Source organism: Phasianus colchicus, chromosome 2, assembly GCF_987193195.1.
Source record: "Phasianus colchicus chromosome 2, bPhaCol1.hap1.1, whole genome shotgun sequence".
NCBI classification, from domain to species: Eukaryota; Metazoa; Chordata; class Aves; order Galliformes; family Phasianidae; genus Phasianus; species Phasianus colchicus.
In genome coordinates, this window is record NC_143437.1 from 29272967 (window position 1) to 29289817 (window position 16851).

Genomic DNA, 16851 nt, shown 5'->3' on the forward strand with positions numbered 1-16851 from the left:
TTCAGAGGATAGCTCTGAAATGAGTAAATTTAATAATATGACATATCAGTGAATTAATAATATCTAATATCATGTACAAAATAATTACAATTATGCTATTATGACAATAGCATATCAATTTTCTGAGACACGTGCTGCAACAATGTCTGTCATTTCCCAAATTTTCTGAAGATGCTTACCTGATAAGTAAAAGCCTGTGGAAGGTGTCAAGTGAATCATATCCATCAGGAATAATTTCTTCCTCAGGAGCATCTTTATCATACCAATTTTTCCATCCCTTTTCATTATTGGTTATCTAAATTTATTACATTAATATACATAAATACATTTCATCTGTAGTAAAATCACCTTGGAAATGTATATATAAATGAAATTTTCTTATTATATTACAATATATTACAAGCAACATTAACAGACTGTAGCACTTAAGACACACACCAGAATTACGATATTACAATTAGAAATGCGAGTATTATGGTGCAGCTATTTAAAAATCAGTAATTAGCAGAAGGATTCTATACTAGAAGAGAAATGCACCACAATATTTTCTCTTAATACATGAATTCATGCATTCATGATCCTTGAGGTCCCTCCCAACCTGGGCCATTCTGTGATTCTGTAATACAGAGTACTAAGGGAAAAAACCTTCCTGTCCCAGTACAGTGTAGATAGCCAAAAAATCACAAATTAAAGAGAACAGGATCCTATTTGAAACTATGTCTGCCAACAAGGCAGAAAACCATTACCAACTACAAACTAAAAAGAAAAGATTTTAACTGATAAACAATTGACTAAATTTAAACATCTCAGCAATGTGCACACTGTCATGCTTTTTAGATTCTAGCTCCCTAACAGCTCAGAGCAGAGACCTGACTACGTTCCTCCAGCTTGCTCCAGAGTCAATGTACTGTTTTAGTACCCCCAGGAACCAAAATCTGGAGAAAAACGAGAGGTGAGTATCCCAATCTTTCCTTGTTACAGAGCTGGAAAACAGTCAGGACCACTTCCAGATACACCACTCAGGTGAAGATTCTGCAGACCTTCAGGGCACTAAATACCGTTACAAAATCGACTCATTTGACCACTGCTGTAACAGCAACAGCAAGAAGGCCTCAGTGATCAGACCAAAAGTCTGACTAACATTGCTTGGCAAGAAAAGAAAGAGAAAGGCTTAGGGAGGATTATAGCTACAGTAATAATAATAAAAGATAAATTTAGCAAATAAATTAATAAACACCACAATCTTATATGTGTAGAAGTTCACGTATATCTCAATAACAGAAATAGTATTTTTATAGCTAACTTATCATAACTGAGTAATATTTTGATCTTTGATCAGAAATTATTATTTAGAAAGACAGCAAGTAGTTTATTTGTAAAATCTAACAGATTCAAGGCAAACTAAAAAAACCTGAAACTCATAGATAAACATTCTGAGACTTTTTATATCTCTACTTTTTTTTTCCTCTCTGACTTCTTTTGATTTATAGGTTCTTTGTCCCTGTTCTCATTCTACCTCAATTATAATAACAAAAAAAAAGCAGGTAAAGAAAAAATGTACAGCAAATAAATATACCCTGTTTCCCACTACCTAACTGTTCATTTCAGTGCCTTTATTCTACACTCTCTTTGGCTTTGTTCTTAACTACATTTTTCATGTGCATTTCTAATGTGAAGTATGTTAGCAAAATTATGATTGGAAACTGGTGATTAACATAATTAATAAGTATCACCTGATTCAAAATTTTTGCAAACTCTGGAAGTTTACTCAATTCCACTAAGTTTAGCCACATCATGTCAAGAATCCAGCGGAATGGTTTAGGTGGGCAAGCCTTTAGATCCAGTGCTGCACCTCCTGCAGGTAGAAACATTAGCATAAAACATACAGACATTCCAAAGATTTCTTGACAGTACTTATTAAATTACGATTTAAATTATGTTTTCTGGACCATGTCATTTTCACTGATATACTTCATGCATTCTACATGCACAGATTATTTTAAATATCAAGTATAAATCATTTTAAATTGTAGAGATAAAGTGAGATAGCCAGTAGGTCATACACATTTTACATACTCCAATATGCAGCTGAAGACAATACTCGGGAATAAGACTGAAATCCAATTTTAGACTGACTAAAAGAAATATAAAAACTCTAAGTAAGCTTCTAAGTAAGCTTTTTTTTTTTGTCATAGTTTTCTTCAAGTTGTAGCTGCATCCTTTCTGGTCCTCTGCAAATTAACTAAAGCCACTTTGCAGGAAAACTGGCTGGTATTATTCCAGAGTTCTCAGAAATAAGAACGTTTCTTTGTTTAGGTCAGTGGTATAATGAATTCCATCAATTCGTTACAACAGACTGAAAAAAACATATCTTGGAAAAAATTATCATTATTTTTAAGAGTTATGTTTATGTGAATGCTTGTATAGATAACCTATACACATAAGCTGTAATTATTTAAATACTTTTTAGTTATACACACATACTCATCAAAATACATATGTAAGTATATATTCCCTTTCAATTCAAATATTCATATTTTTACAAACTGTTTGTAATCATTCTACAGTTCATGAAGCAATTTTAACAAGATTTTTTTTTTTATTCTGCATCCACTTCATCCCAAAATTCTCCATGAAAGGGATACGGAGAAAGTTAATCATAAAAGCATGAAAGAGAAGACCAGAAAATCTGTTATCACTGTGGTGTCATTTTGTGCACCGAAACAATTTCTCGTTATCAAATCAATTGTGGTGAACATAGACAGGAAATAGCTTTTTTTATTCCAGATTAAAAAAAATTGTTAAATTATTCCTGTATTTTGTTACAGATTCTAATAAATAAAAAAGGGATAAGCATCCAATTTCTGCTTCAGGTGCCAAGCAAAACAAGAATCCATGAACTGAGAAGCCACAAAATATGGTTCCTTACGTAAAGCTTTACGAGAGCTGACAGTTCAGAGTGTAAAAGCATTTCTAAGCATCCCCTGCCTGACATCAGTGGTAAAGCAGCGACTGGACACTACTACTCTCAGAAGATAAAGTCACTATGACAAATTGGAAAGCAAAACAGAATATGAATGCAATCATTTTTCCTATCTATTTTATTCAGTAAGGGCAAATACTTATATATATATATGTCAAAGCAGTGAAGATATATATATATATCTTCACTGCTTTGACACTAGACATTTGCGAAATTCATTTGAACATTATAAGATTCAAGCAGGTTTTTTACGGATCCCTGCATAAGCAATTGTGGTCAAGTTTTTCAGCAGTCATAAATTCACGGAGACAGTGCCTGATCCCACAGAACTATTGGCAGAAAACATGCAACAACAACAAAAAAAAATATAATTTGAAATGGTATAAGAGCTTTAAGGATTGAAATTACCTCTACATAACACATAATTTTTTAAACCCACCTCTAATGAATGCGTGGAATTCTGTGTTTTTCACATGTTCTCTCTCAAGATCGATTTTCAGTGTCAGGAGAAGGGTAAAAAGAAACTTGTGGTTTTCATATAAGCCTCTAACAGAATATGTGTAAATTTCATAGGTAAGGTACTCAATAATATTTGAGATTCTTTTATGGGATACAGGAGACTTCTCAGATCTGAATCATGAAAACAAAAGAACAAGAAAAGCATTTTAATAACAAACACATGGGAAAGACACACGCTGGAATGGTAGAAAGATCCATATTTTCCCACCTGGCCATGGATTGATCAAATAACTTCAAGAACTGAGCCAGTGAAGTCTGATACATATTATTGACCATGCTCATTTCTGTAATAAGAAAATAAAGAATGCTCCCACGTGTAGCAGCAGGTCGATAATCCTCCTGAGCAGAGTTAATCTTCACTTCAGTTTCTGCTGCCACGGACAACTTTTTAGTTACATCGGCAGCTGTTTGTTTAGTTGTTTGCAGAACTCCAATTAGGGATTCATCATCTACTAGTGAGCCTAAAAGGTGAAGTATCAGATATTTAGGACAGTTTTATCACTTTTTAAAAAACTTCATAATTGCCAAAATCAAAATGAATTATTCACACCAAATAGAAATGATCTTCTGAATTGCAGAAAACATTTTAAAACACAGACAAAACAGGATAGGTAATATTAAAAAATATTTTTAAATTCAGAGCACTAAACAAATGCATTCAATTTGTGTCAATTTGAATGTATCTGTACAGAGAGCTTCGCAGCATGTACTGGAGATATCAAATCTCTATGGCACTTAAAATACAGTATTCACGCACTGTTACTTAATTATTTTTAAAATTTGTTGATTGTTCACTCAGAAAGACTTAGAATCTTAAAAGCGATGGTTACATAATAGCATTCAAAAGCGTTTCCATTTACTTGAAGTTACCAACTTTTTTTCTTTTTTTTTCTTTTTTTTTTTTCTATATAAAACAAAATGATCATGTGCAGGCACATGATGCAAATGATTTTGTATCAGTAACGTTTTTTTCTAGCCCATTTAACTCAGCATTTTCAATGGCTTAGGATTTTGCTATGATCAGATTCTGGATCTCATCTGAAGAAATTGGTTTATTTTGCAAAACTTGTTTAGGTGCTTAAACACACTTAGTATCTGGAATCAATATATATCGGTATGCTATCATACCAAGTTTCACATACTTCAGATCTGTCATTTTATGTTCATTCATTACATTTTGGTTGGACAAATTGGTTTCTGTATGGTAAAGTTCTATTGTTCAGAAGCTTAATTAACCTTATAAAATTCCTTATTTTACAGTTTGATACAGAACCTCTGGTTGCACTCAGTTTATATAGAAGATTGTCTTCCAGTTCTTTCATCTTTCTTTTATTAAAAGTTACATCTTCCATGAGTTTAATTCGTTCTGCCTCGAGTTCCTATTATTAACAAAAAAACAAAACAAGAAAAAGGCATGACACTTGATGGACTGTAGAGGTGAGCCACACTCGAAATCCAAGTACTGATTTTTCAAGTTCATGGAATATGCATTTTATTTTTTCTGCTGTATGGAATATGTTATTGTAAATTTTAGGTCATACTGACAACCTTTGAAGAAAATCACCTGTGCTTTTTTTTTTTTTTTTTTTTTTTTTTTTTTTTTTTTGCATTTAGAAATTTCTATATTGGATCTCAAATTTTTGATTTTTTTTTTCATTTATTTTCACTTAAACGTTTCTTTTTCCTATATACTAACACAGTTAAACAAAAATTAAGCAGCACTATGCTGCACCTCCAGGTTACCTGCTTTTCAGTAAGAATTACTCTTCTCAGTAACTGATTCTCAAGTCCTTTCATTGTAACAGTAAAATCAATAATTGACGTTTTTGCATTAATTTCAGGTGTGAAAGCAGGATTGGATAGCTTTGTGGTAATGTACAGTCTAAAGGAACTCATTACTTCCACTTCCTTATCACCAACTTTCACCTGTGAAATAAGTCAGAATCATATTGACAAAATCAATAAGTTTATCAATTATCATCTGCAACTTTTTCTACAATCCGTCATATGTCATACAGTTAAAAAAGATAGTTTGGAAAAAAAAATATATAGCACAATATATATGTACAGTAATTTTATTTCAGAACATATGAAAGGACAATGCTTTTAGAATTTGATTTATTTCTCTAAATGAAGGTCAGAAACTGCATGGTTTTTCAAGGTTGGGAGTATATTTAATACTATTAATAAGCTTCAAATTTGGGGCTGGTTTCTTTAGAAAATATTTCTTTTCCTGATAACATATTCTGTTGTCTGTTTTCGCTACCACCAATGCTCCACACTCAGAACTGAGACAGCTTTTCAAACCTATATAATTCTATTACATGGTATAAAGTGAAATTGCTTGAAAATGAATAGTAAGTATTGTAAGCATTCATAAACCTAACTGGTTCTAGCTTGGAAACTTCAGAATTATCTGCAGTAGTTAAATTCTAGATTCATTAGTTGATTACTCAGCCGAGGCTCTGTCTATTTTATTAGTTTAGTTTGATTCTTCAACATTACCCTCCTGAATACAAAGTTTACCTGATTCAGCAGAGATTTGCAATAAATAGAAAAAATATAATTCATCACAAAATTAACTTATACCACCTCTTTTATTCAATTACTAACCTTAAAAGAAGTTCCAGATTTAATGAAATTCTTTTCTAGTATATTATCAAGTACTGGATCCAACTCTTCGCCTATATCTTCAATCACAAGTGATCGTCCCAGTGAAAGACTGTCTTCTAGATGTGTCCGGAAATACTTGTGATTCAATGTTGTTACCTTAAAAAGTAAATTATAAACTGACATAAGGACATTTATTCAAAGATGTACATGAAAACCGTAGATCTCATTAGAAAAACTGTTTTAACTGTTTTTGTACTTGAATTTTAAAGGCAGTAACAAATGTTGGCTTTGCTGCAATTTATGCAAAAAGAAATACATCTTGTGTGCACAAATCAAAGTACCATAAAAATGTGAAGTGAAAGATTGGATCTAATAGAATCTTCAAAACTTCACTATCAAAGCAGAAGTCCAATTGGCACAGCTTACTGTGAGATCAAAATATTATGTGTATTTTTGAAATCAGAGATGCTTAACCTTTTATTTTCTATTCAATGTTCTTAGAAAATATTTAATAATCTTTTTAGTGTTGAGCAACTCTTACTCACTGGTAGAATATTAGAACTCAGATGTTTGAAGTAACACAAAAATGGACTTATAACATATGAAATCATAAAAAAAGAAAAAACTAATTTAAAAAACACACTACTTCTGTATTGCTTTCTACATTTTAGTTTTCACTATGGCTATGAAATAGAGCAACAGCTTTGTGTAAAAAGACCCAGAAGTCCTGATGGATGAGATGGGCACAAACAAGTAATCTCCTTTTGCAGCAAAGGCCAACGGCATTCTGATCTGCGTTAGGAAGAGTCTAACCAGTGGGTTGAGCAAAGTGATCCTTCATTACTGAACACACAAATCAGGGAAGCCCAGATGTAGTCAGTAATATTTAAAGAAAGAGCATTACATTTTCAAAACACTGCTCACCTGTAATTCATTATCCTGTTCTTTCTTTTTAATCCATGTTTTCCCTTGAGTTTGTGGGTCTATCAAAAGGGGATATCTAGTTGCCTTAGTGACAATTATACCATTCTGAATTGAGAGGTCATCTCCAGGCAGACCTTGAAGATTCCACTCACTAATCTACAGAATATTAAAAAACAAAAAACAAACAAACAAACAAAAAAAAAAGTAGTTTGGAATAAAATCTCACTCAAACTATTATCCTTCAGATAAGATTATTCTGAATGATAAAAATACGTCTTGAAAGTCTAAAAAAATGATAAGTCAACCTGGCAGCCAAGTTAATCATTGGGATCAATTTAGGGAAAACTAGACAAAGATTTTTTGGGTTTACTATTTGCTGAAGAGTACTTAGAGACATCGTTTACAGTTTGATTTCAGTGAAAATATTTCATACATTCTTTGTTAAACATTCACTTTAATATAAAATTTGTTTTTCTAACTAGATCCAGAAAAAACTCAGAACTAAAAACTAGCAACAAGCAACATTGTTTTAGTAGATATGAATTTTGTAAATCTGGTGACAGATTCTCAAATCAATATACTTAAAAGTGCACTGTCTTACTGGCAACTATATTGCATAATATATAACTTGTTTATCTGCTTGTGTCTGAACACTCCTCATTACTTAGGTTTGTAGTGGAAATTGCCACAAAAATTTGTTGGAAAACAACAAAACTACACTGCATGGCAATATCAGGGAATTATCATCCTGTTCCAGCTAAGCATAATGATAGCTAACCAAAAGAACATGCTCATTGAGGTTCCCCTCTGAAATGGTATCTTAATTGGAGTTTAATGGAAGGAAAAAACAGTAATACAACCAGCAAAGTGCATTTTAAACAGAACATGCAAGGTATATTCAAAAGATTATAATTTAAACCTCTGTGTCATATCTAACAAGTACCTAGGAATACTGCAAATATACATGTATTAAAAAAAATGAAGTCCACTGATCACCAAGAACTTACAGTTGGTGGATCTACCAGCATAGAAATCAAGTTCAAGCTTTCAGAAAAGGGGATTTTATGGGCTCTCATCTCTGCTTCCCATAAATCTTTAAGTAAAAGATTCCTGAAATTTTGATTAAAAGGTCCACAGTATGAAAGGAAACCTGTGCAAAGCAGTACATCTCCCACAAGTCTAGGAAAAAGAAAAAAAAAAAAGGTGATGCACAATTTCATTTTCTTTTTATTTACATAAACAACTTTTGAAACATACTAATAAGAAGATTTCTGTTCCAAATGCTTACTTAAGGAAAGAATTAGTGGTCTTTGAGAACAAATGGTTCATTTGTGTTCTGATAAAATCTTCATCACAAAACTTAAGAGCAGAACTGTGCCAAAACATTATATTTATTCCTACAAAGAAAAAGAGGCCAGAACTATTCCTTTTTTTCATAGATGAAGCAAGAAATTAATTTATTTCTTAAAAATATGTCTGCAATATATTATTTATAAAAAATTAATACTTAATTCTCTTGGTATGAACAGACCGTCATAAAAAATGTCCAATTTTCTCATTCACAGAAATTCACAGAAACAGAAGCATTTCACAGAAAACGAATCCAAACTTTCAAGCTGTTTACTTTTAGCAGCCAATCTGACAGGTTTCCTGTTTTCTAGACAGCTAGTACCTTTGGCTCATGGGTTGCTCAACATTTTGTCATTTGGTGCGGTACATGGTATGGACTCCAAGTTTCCTAGTTTCTTAAAACAAGGCCTACTGTGCTACATGTTTTTCAACGCATGGAGTATAGGAGAAAGGCTAATGTTTGGTTTCCGTAACTCCCTCTTTCATTCAAATATGCCATAAGTTAATATCAAATAGGGAAATTTCTTTTTCTTTCTTATTCCTTCTCAGAGTCAGCCTTAGATCACCCAACTTTCTGCCTATATTACTTTCCCAGTAATAGTGGCACAGGGAACAATATCAGAGCAGAGGCAGCTGTAACACAAGCACATAACCTCTTCTGAAATACATTCAAAAACATGAGGCATCGTTCTAAGTTTAAACATACAAGCACTCAGTTACTCACAATTAATTATAAGAGGAAAATTCAAATTTCAGGACAGTTCACTTGATTGTGTAATCATATTAAGGTGTTTTAGGAGAAAAATGAAGCATAACTAATAAAGTTCTTAAGTTGTTTGCTAACTCTACATTTTTTACAGGTAATTCGTTGCTTTTTTTTTTCTTCTGATAAATTCATACCTGTTAATCTGAGATTTAAATTCTTTTCTTTTCTCAGTCCACCTAGTTTTCTCTCCACTCAGTCCCTGTATAAGTGCAGAGGCTGCTTGCATCTTTCTTCTGCATGTTTCTGCATCATTCATTAAGTCCTAAAAATGAAACAATATCCTGTTTCATTGTTTCATTTAGTAATAAAATGGAATAATCTTAAGTAGTTATTGTGTATGTGTATACACACACACACACACACACACACACACACACTCATCCTCTCATTATGGTTAAGTCAAATATTTAGAAGCCATTCTGGAGAGCTGCATGTGCAACTGTTGTCCGATATGTTCCTATTCACAGGAAGAAGGAAATACAAGAAAGCATAGATTTAAATCTCTTTTTTTTTTTTTTTTTTTAATACATGAACCTCATCCATGTAATTCAAGGTAGTAGGCCCTAAATGAATGTCTGTATCAATTCCTTTTTGCATAAGTTTTCAAGTAAGCAATTTCATAATGGAAATACTTGTATCTCACCATTTTCTCCTTCATTGCTGCATCAAACTTTGCCTGTACTTTATCCAGTTCAGCTTGCTTTTCATCCAATTGCTCTTGAGCATTTGCTAATTCTGCATTAGCTACTTTTAGACGGCCTTCCTGTTTTGCCAAGTTAGCCTGCAAAGAGAAGGAATATTAAAACAGTAGTAGGAAAATTGAATGTACTTTGATGAATTATTTTCAACCTGCTTAATTGGAAATCAGCAGTCAATAATATACTGAAATAATTTTATATTAATATTTATACAAATACTATTTCCTGTGTCATACGAACTCAAGGTCCTTACTTCTGATAAAAAGTTTCTGTTCAAATGTTTATGAACATGTGAAAGAAAATGCATGCTAAAGTAAAAATGACTCCTAAAATATTTTACTGTTTGGTTCCCACTACTGGAACTTAACTCCTTTATTGATGTAAGCCCTAAATCTCTTTAAAATGCTAACAGGCAAGATATCAGTTGTTTCTTTCTGTTCTTATCATCCTTAGCCACAACATTCTACAGGTAATTAAGTCTGAATCTATTCATTTATATATACATAGTAAGTATATATATGTATATTAAATCCTACTACCATTAAAGTAAATGAAGTTAATTTACACAGAAAGCAAAATAATGAGTGGTGAATTACCTTAAGAGGTAAGACATCCCTGTTAACACCATAAAATACTGCCATGGCTTGTGTCCAAGAGAGGAGTCCTGCCACATTGCCACACACTTTTTTACCACTCTCTAGTGTATAGTCCTCCATGTTAAAGTAAGGCTGGAGTAATTCTACAGTCTCTTCATTGATCGTATCCTTAGGAAATTGCTGTAAACTCTGCAGAAATGGGCCACTCATAAGCTACAGTAAAAAAAAAAAAAAAAAAAAGCAAAGGGATATTTGTCAACTCCTTACTCTTTACTACATACTCCATGTCTAAAAGGCTGTTCATTAGTGAGTATGTTTAAAAAAATTTAAAATTTAAAGAATTGCAGAAGACATGGAAAAAAAAGAGCATTCTGAGAGAATTCCAAAGACTTTCCCAAGGACTTGGGCCAAGAATACTGAAATACAGTATAGGAAAAAACCTATTATCTCTTATTACATAGCTTTTCAAAGTCTTGTAGCCTAGGGAAAAAAAAAAAAAAAAAAAAAACAGAAAAAAAAAAGCAGAAAAAAAAAAGCAAAAAAACCTGTCTAAGAGTAAACCAGCAAAGAGAACGAGTGATGTTTAAGAATTCTCATAGTTTATGTATGGCAACATACATAGAACAAGAGACAATCAGATCTTAAGGAAATAAATCTTCCATCGAGAATTCTTTTTCAGGTACATCACATGGAACTGGACCAGCAAAACTCTCTGAGAAATTCACCTACAACCTGTAGTAGCCTTTGTATACTATATGAATCTCAAAACCATGCTTACATTTTCACAAACTACTTTGAGCAAACAGCATTATAAATTCTCTGTTATTCAAGCTGCTATTTCTAACTTTTCTAACATTTCTAACTTTTTCTAAAATTTTTAAAAAACTCGACTTACTTTTAATGATTCTCCCCATGATGGTTTGCAGCAAGGCTTTTCTGGATCCATGGTAACTGGATCTAATTGCTTTTGGAATAGTATCAGACAACAGTCCATGATCCTCATAATTAGATGAGGAGGTTTTGCCAGTTTTCTAACAGTAGCAATATCCACTGGTTTGATTGTCTGTTTAAAAAAAATAATAAACTTAACACACTGCTGTTTCATTATCATCATTCTATTTTCCTATTCAATATCTTGATTTTAATGTTTGTTTGACATACTTTACTCTAAGCCAAGATGTATAGAGAACACGCACACAAAAAATGACTCACTGGGTTTACTTTATTAAATTTCATAGTTTCATGACACTAATAATAAACATCAGACAGAAACATTTTCTCAATTCTAAAGACAGCACTCAAAACTTAAATTTAAATAGATAGAACATCAGCATTAACTTAATTTGACAATCAAAGTGACTGAACAAAAGTATACTGCAAAATTACAGAGGATGTAATTAAAAGCAGTTTACGTAGAATGACAGTATTTTGGATTTTTAAGGATTAAGTGACACAACTTATTCTGAGATAAATTTGATGTTTTGTTGCTTTCTAAGTTGTTATAGGTATGAGATTTTTTAAACTTCATTTCCTAGTAGCATTACTGACACAATGCTTAGCTTAATAATGAGTTATATGATAATTCCAAATGACTCCAAACTTCAAAGATAACAAAGTAATTTATGTCTGAAAAATATAAGCATGTCACTATCTATCTGGAAAATGTATTTACAGACTCAATACAGAATTCACAGGACAGTGCAAGACTCCCAAGTCCCTTAGACATAACAGATTTTTGGTGAACTATAACAGCCTTTCACTCCTCTTGAAGAGGAGCAAGGTATGATAACTTTTGGAAAGATTTATGCCTGCAACTTTCTAATGATCAAGTAATAGCAAATACTATAAAATATTCTCAGTGTTTTTAGAAGCATATTGCGAGTTCCATAGATACTTATCAGATATATGACCACCATGATAACACTGATAAGTTAGTGTCAGCAGTCAAAACCAACAAACCAACTACATATTTGTGGCAATAGATTTTCCTTCAGTGGTGACTCAAATAGTACTAAACTAAAAAAAAAAAAAAGGTAAGAAATTGACTAAAGATATTTAAACTAATAAAAATGTAAGAAATTTATTCACATTCAGTGCAGCTTCTGCTTCTTCTAAGGCTGGTTTTGCTGCCTCTAGTTTACTTTCTGCTTTCATTTTTTCTAAATCAATTTCATCCACAATTTTTTGTGCTTTATCCTTCACAGCTTGGACTTCGTTTTTTACTTTAGATGCAGCTTCAGCACTTACTTTGACTTCTGCTAGTACCTGGGATTGATAGTAAACACATAAAAAGCAGACAAAAGATGGTGGAACAAGTAATTAAACAACCTGACACGAGAGAAAACAAATAGATAAGGGCCTGTTACAGATACATATATGAAGCTGACCCTACCTATGGAATCAAATCTATCATTTACAGAATCCCCCCAGAGAAATACTGGAGAAGTTTTCCAGCAGGAGTTGGATAGTCGAATTACTTTAATAATAGATAGAAGGCTCTTCAGTGTCTTTTAAAGCTATGGTGTTTTATCTTCTTTGAAACTGCTTTTTCAATGCAAACAGTTCTTTTTTTTTTTTTTACCATAATTCTGCAGATAAAGATAAAAATAATACAGCTAATTGAACTAGTAGAGGATGGCAAACCAACTTGATGAACAGTGAGCCTCCTATCTTTTATTCTAGTCCAATATAACTAATTGTGAACCTGTGTAATTAAGTTATCCACTTGTGCATTTGTTTCCTCAGTGCACAAGTATTTAGTTCTATTTTATGCACAACACACAGTTGATGTCAGAATATTTTTTTATCTGGATTAGCTATAGGGTCAAGACTAGCACTCTGAATGCGTTTACAAAAACAAACTGTGTTCTTAAATACCTATGAGAAGAAGTGATAGATAAAAACAAATGACTTTTGTTTTGTTTTATCTATCCAATTCTGAATCCTGGAGGGCTCAGTATTAAGTGGAAAGAAAGTTAGAGAATATAAATAATATCACATTTTTCTGTTCTTTTATGGTTGGTCTGCAAATCTTCTACACCGTCAGTTTCATAAGCAGTATCCTACTGCATAGCTGACAATCCAGAGGCTATGTAAACAATTATTCTAAGACAGTTCTTTCAAAATATAAATCAAATACAAATATTAAAAAAAGTGAGCCCTACCAGCATATCTATCATACTCCTGAAATCTAAGCTGTGTCAATTCATTCAATTCTGTCATTATTTTCTTTTACATGAGTAAAGGCCTTGAGGACAAGGAGTTCTTTAGCCATTGCTGGCCAAAGGTTTGCTCCCAAGTGCATACTATACATGCGCTGTCAGAGTATTATGGAATCTTTCTGAAAACAGAATACCTATAGTAATATTCAATTTACATTAGACCACCAGTCTCATGAACACATAAATATTTTGCTAATATGAAAATAGAATATGAAACTAAAGGTGGATGAATTTTTAAAAGCAATTCTCGAATACTAAAGTGCTCTTACCATCTGTTAACTTCTTATCCACAAATAAGCGCTCTTGTAACAATTCTATCATTTAATTACAATTTAACAAAATTTTATATGCTAATAAACTTCAAACACACACAAAAAAGCCCATGAAACAAACAAAAATGATATCTGATGCTTACAGTGTGGAAAGAAATGGGAGAAAAACAGGAAAGGCACTCAATATCTGAATATGTTCATGATCTTCCACCCAGTCAGTATAATCCCAACTTCTGCTGCAGTCTTAAAGTGCCTCGCATTCAGAAGCACATGCTTTATCAACACAAGGTGAAATCCTTTTAGACACATGCTTTTACTTCAGTATACAATGTGAAGTTATCCACTGCCTCTTGCTATTTAACACTTGAGTACTTACTTCATCTGCCTTTACAGATGCCACAGCAAGTTCCTTTTCCTTAACAGCCAGTTCCTTAGAGAGCTTAGCAACAGATTCACTGGCTTCCATCAACTTAGACAGACCTATTAAATAAAAGACAAAAATAAGAAAAATGAGAACTATTAGTTTTTCTAATTACATAATATAGTCTAGCTCTGGATCCCAAATGCCTTTTTGCTCTCCTTTAGATTTGTGTGTAAGGGATAGAAAGTGAATGTAAGTGATCATACTAACATGATTTTGCCTTGTATTCATTTTTCATAGATACAAACAATTTCAAAATGTACAAAATGATTGCAAATATTGTTAAGACTTCAAAAAAATCAAAAATTTTATGTTTGATTTGTTACAGCTGTATACAGTATTTAAAAGTGGTATATTGAGGATATATTGTGTCAAAAAAAAAAAACCAACCAACAACCATGATGCAGATAGATGCATTTCTAACATTTTATTGCGAAATGACATCAGTATTCAGATCCATAATTGCCTTCTAACTTCCAGAAAGAAGTGAGGTTTCATGGATTCCATGATCAGCTATCTCTGTTTTTCCTTATCTGTGTTAAAAGACTGTCCACCCAAAGTGATAAAGCAGAAGAGATTTCTTATGTCTTTTAAAATGTTTTACTTGTACTGACAGTACACATTCACTGCGATCAAACCAGAGCACTTTCTGAAAAGCAGTACCAATCATGTAATTTTGTCACAATTTTGCTGCTTTACAAGTATTTTTAATTGCCCTAAACACCATAGCATACAGACAAAAGACGTCTCCTAAATCTTTTAATATTAAGTGATGTGAGACTAAGGATATGGACATGTGAGATAGTAGATAAATAACTGATAGTTTTTGAGATCATTCTGTAGGATGCAGTAAACTGGAACATGTTTGATGTTCCACGGATGACAAAGTGTTTTTGTGATCTTGTAATAAACCTTTCCTATGCAAATGAAAATATTCCGAATTTTCTCTAACTGGTATGAGTAGTGCCCATAAACTGATAGATATGATTGTCTGGGCATCAATAATGTGAGATGCTGCACAGAAGACAAAGATGGTCGTCTGAACAAGGTCCTTTTGTTTTGAAGACTACATAAGGAATTTTTACATATGTATACATATACACACAAATTAACAACAACAAAAAAAAACACAAAAAAAAACCGAACTCAAATCATGGGGGCTCCCAGACTAAAATCCCATTAGCAGGACTCATAATGTGTCTTATGATTTCTAAACTGATCTGTGTAGGGAAATCTGCATTATGTCAAAATGTTGTGGAACACTTACTTGTCTATAGACCATTCTGATTCAGCAGTCTGTGAATAAAATACCCACACATGCTTATTCTATTCTTCATGCTGCATGCTTGTCAAAAACTATATTTGTTTGTTTGTAAGAAAAATTTTACAACGTACATGCTTTCTCTGTTCTGATAAATCAAAATAGAGAACCTTTTTCTATCAAGTTGTCTAAACTTTTCCATTGTAGAATTACAAAAATATGTCTGAATACAAACAGTAGAAAACTGGAACTGTACTATGAGCCGAGTAAGTACTATTATAAGTGGAAAATTAGATCACTTCAAACAGATATTCAAAATTAGGATATCATGTAAGTCACACTTTCCTGTATTTCAGATCTGTATTTATAAAATGACCACACATAACAGCTGCTCACTGCGCAGTAGAAATCTTAAATAAATCAACCACGAAGCAATCAGATTGTATAGAAAGGATTTCATAGACAAGTTGAGATCTGGACTAGATGATCTTTGAGGGTTCCTTCCAAATTCAATGATTCTATGAAGACCAGAAATAAATTAATAATAGCCTCTCTACTAGAGGAAATAATGTGCTCAAGAGAGGCCATTTCATGTCCTATTTTCTATTAAAAATGGTAAAGTGGAAGTACTAAAGTTTAATATAATGCTGTGATGGATGATTACATCAACAACTTCTTTAAGGCATTCTTTTAAGGGAGTTATTGTGGATCTGTGATATTCGAAGGACTCAGAAGTGGTTCTCACTGGCTACTAGTTCAGGACTAGTAGTGATTAACAGAAATGATTCATTGATTAAGATGCTTAATATTAAAAACACAGATCATTTGACACAAAACATGGAAATACACCTTCATTTATCTTACCAATTTGCATACGTTCAGCTTGTTCATTAATACTTGCTAACTTTTCGGCATAAACGTCTTTGTAGCCATTGATGAAAGAGAGATAAGATTTAGGTGTTACATGAGCTCTTCTTCGATACCTAAAATATGGTATATTGGCAGCATGAACTTCATACATATTTTTGATATATACAGCAATTTGATTAATTGCAATGAAAAAGAATACTACATAAAACAAGCATTTAGTTCAGTCAAGTTTCTTCATAATATAAAAAGTCCTATTTCCGATTATATTGTTTTTATCCACAAACAACATTAAGGACTGATAGTAGGAATGAAGATAATGAATCTGCAACATAATAGTACTTGTCATGGTCTTTTCAT

General features: G+C 32.4%; 1 protein-coding gene across 3 annotated transcripts in view; it reads right to left on the reverse strand.

Moving 5' to 3' along the window:
- The window catches only part of DNAH8 (dynein axonemal heavy chain 8), a 121323-nt gene that overhangs the window by 20444 nt on the left and 84028 nt on the right, over window positions 1–16851 (reverse strand). For all 3 annotated transcript variants that reach the window (XM_031594121.2, XM_090135210.1, XM_090135209.1), the window contains 16 exons: window positions 16489–16607; window positions 14319–14422; window positions 12538–12714; window positions 11345–11512; window positions 10450–10662; window positions 9799–9936; window positions 9290–9417; window positions 8047–8218; window positions 7040–7195; window positions 6116–6271; window positions 5246–5428; window positions 4776–4881; window positions 3711–3963; window positions 3423–3613; window positions 1734–1855; window positions 180–295 (listed from right to left, as the gene is read on the reverse strand). In XM_031594121.2, the coding sequence (XP_031449981.2) occupies window positions 180–295; window positions 1734–1855; window positions 3423–3613; window positions 3711–3963; window positions 4776–4881; window positions 5246–5428; window positions 6116–6271; window positions 7040–7195; window positions 8047–8218; window positions 9290–9417; window positions 9799–9936; window positions 10450–10662; window positions 11345–11512; window positions 12538–12714; window positions 14319–14422; window positions 16489–16607 (2502 nt within the window). The remainder of the gene's footprint in view (window positions 1–179; window positions 296–1733; window positions 1856–3422; window positions 3614–3710; window positions 3964–4775; window positions 4882–5245; window positions 5429–6115; window positions 6272–7039; window positions 7196–8046; window positions 8219–9289; window positions 9418–9798; window positions 9937–10449; window positions 10663–11344; window positions 11513–12537; window positions 12715–14318; window positions 14423–16488; window positions 16608–16851) is intronic.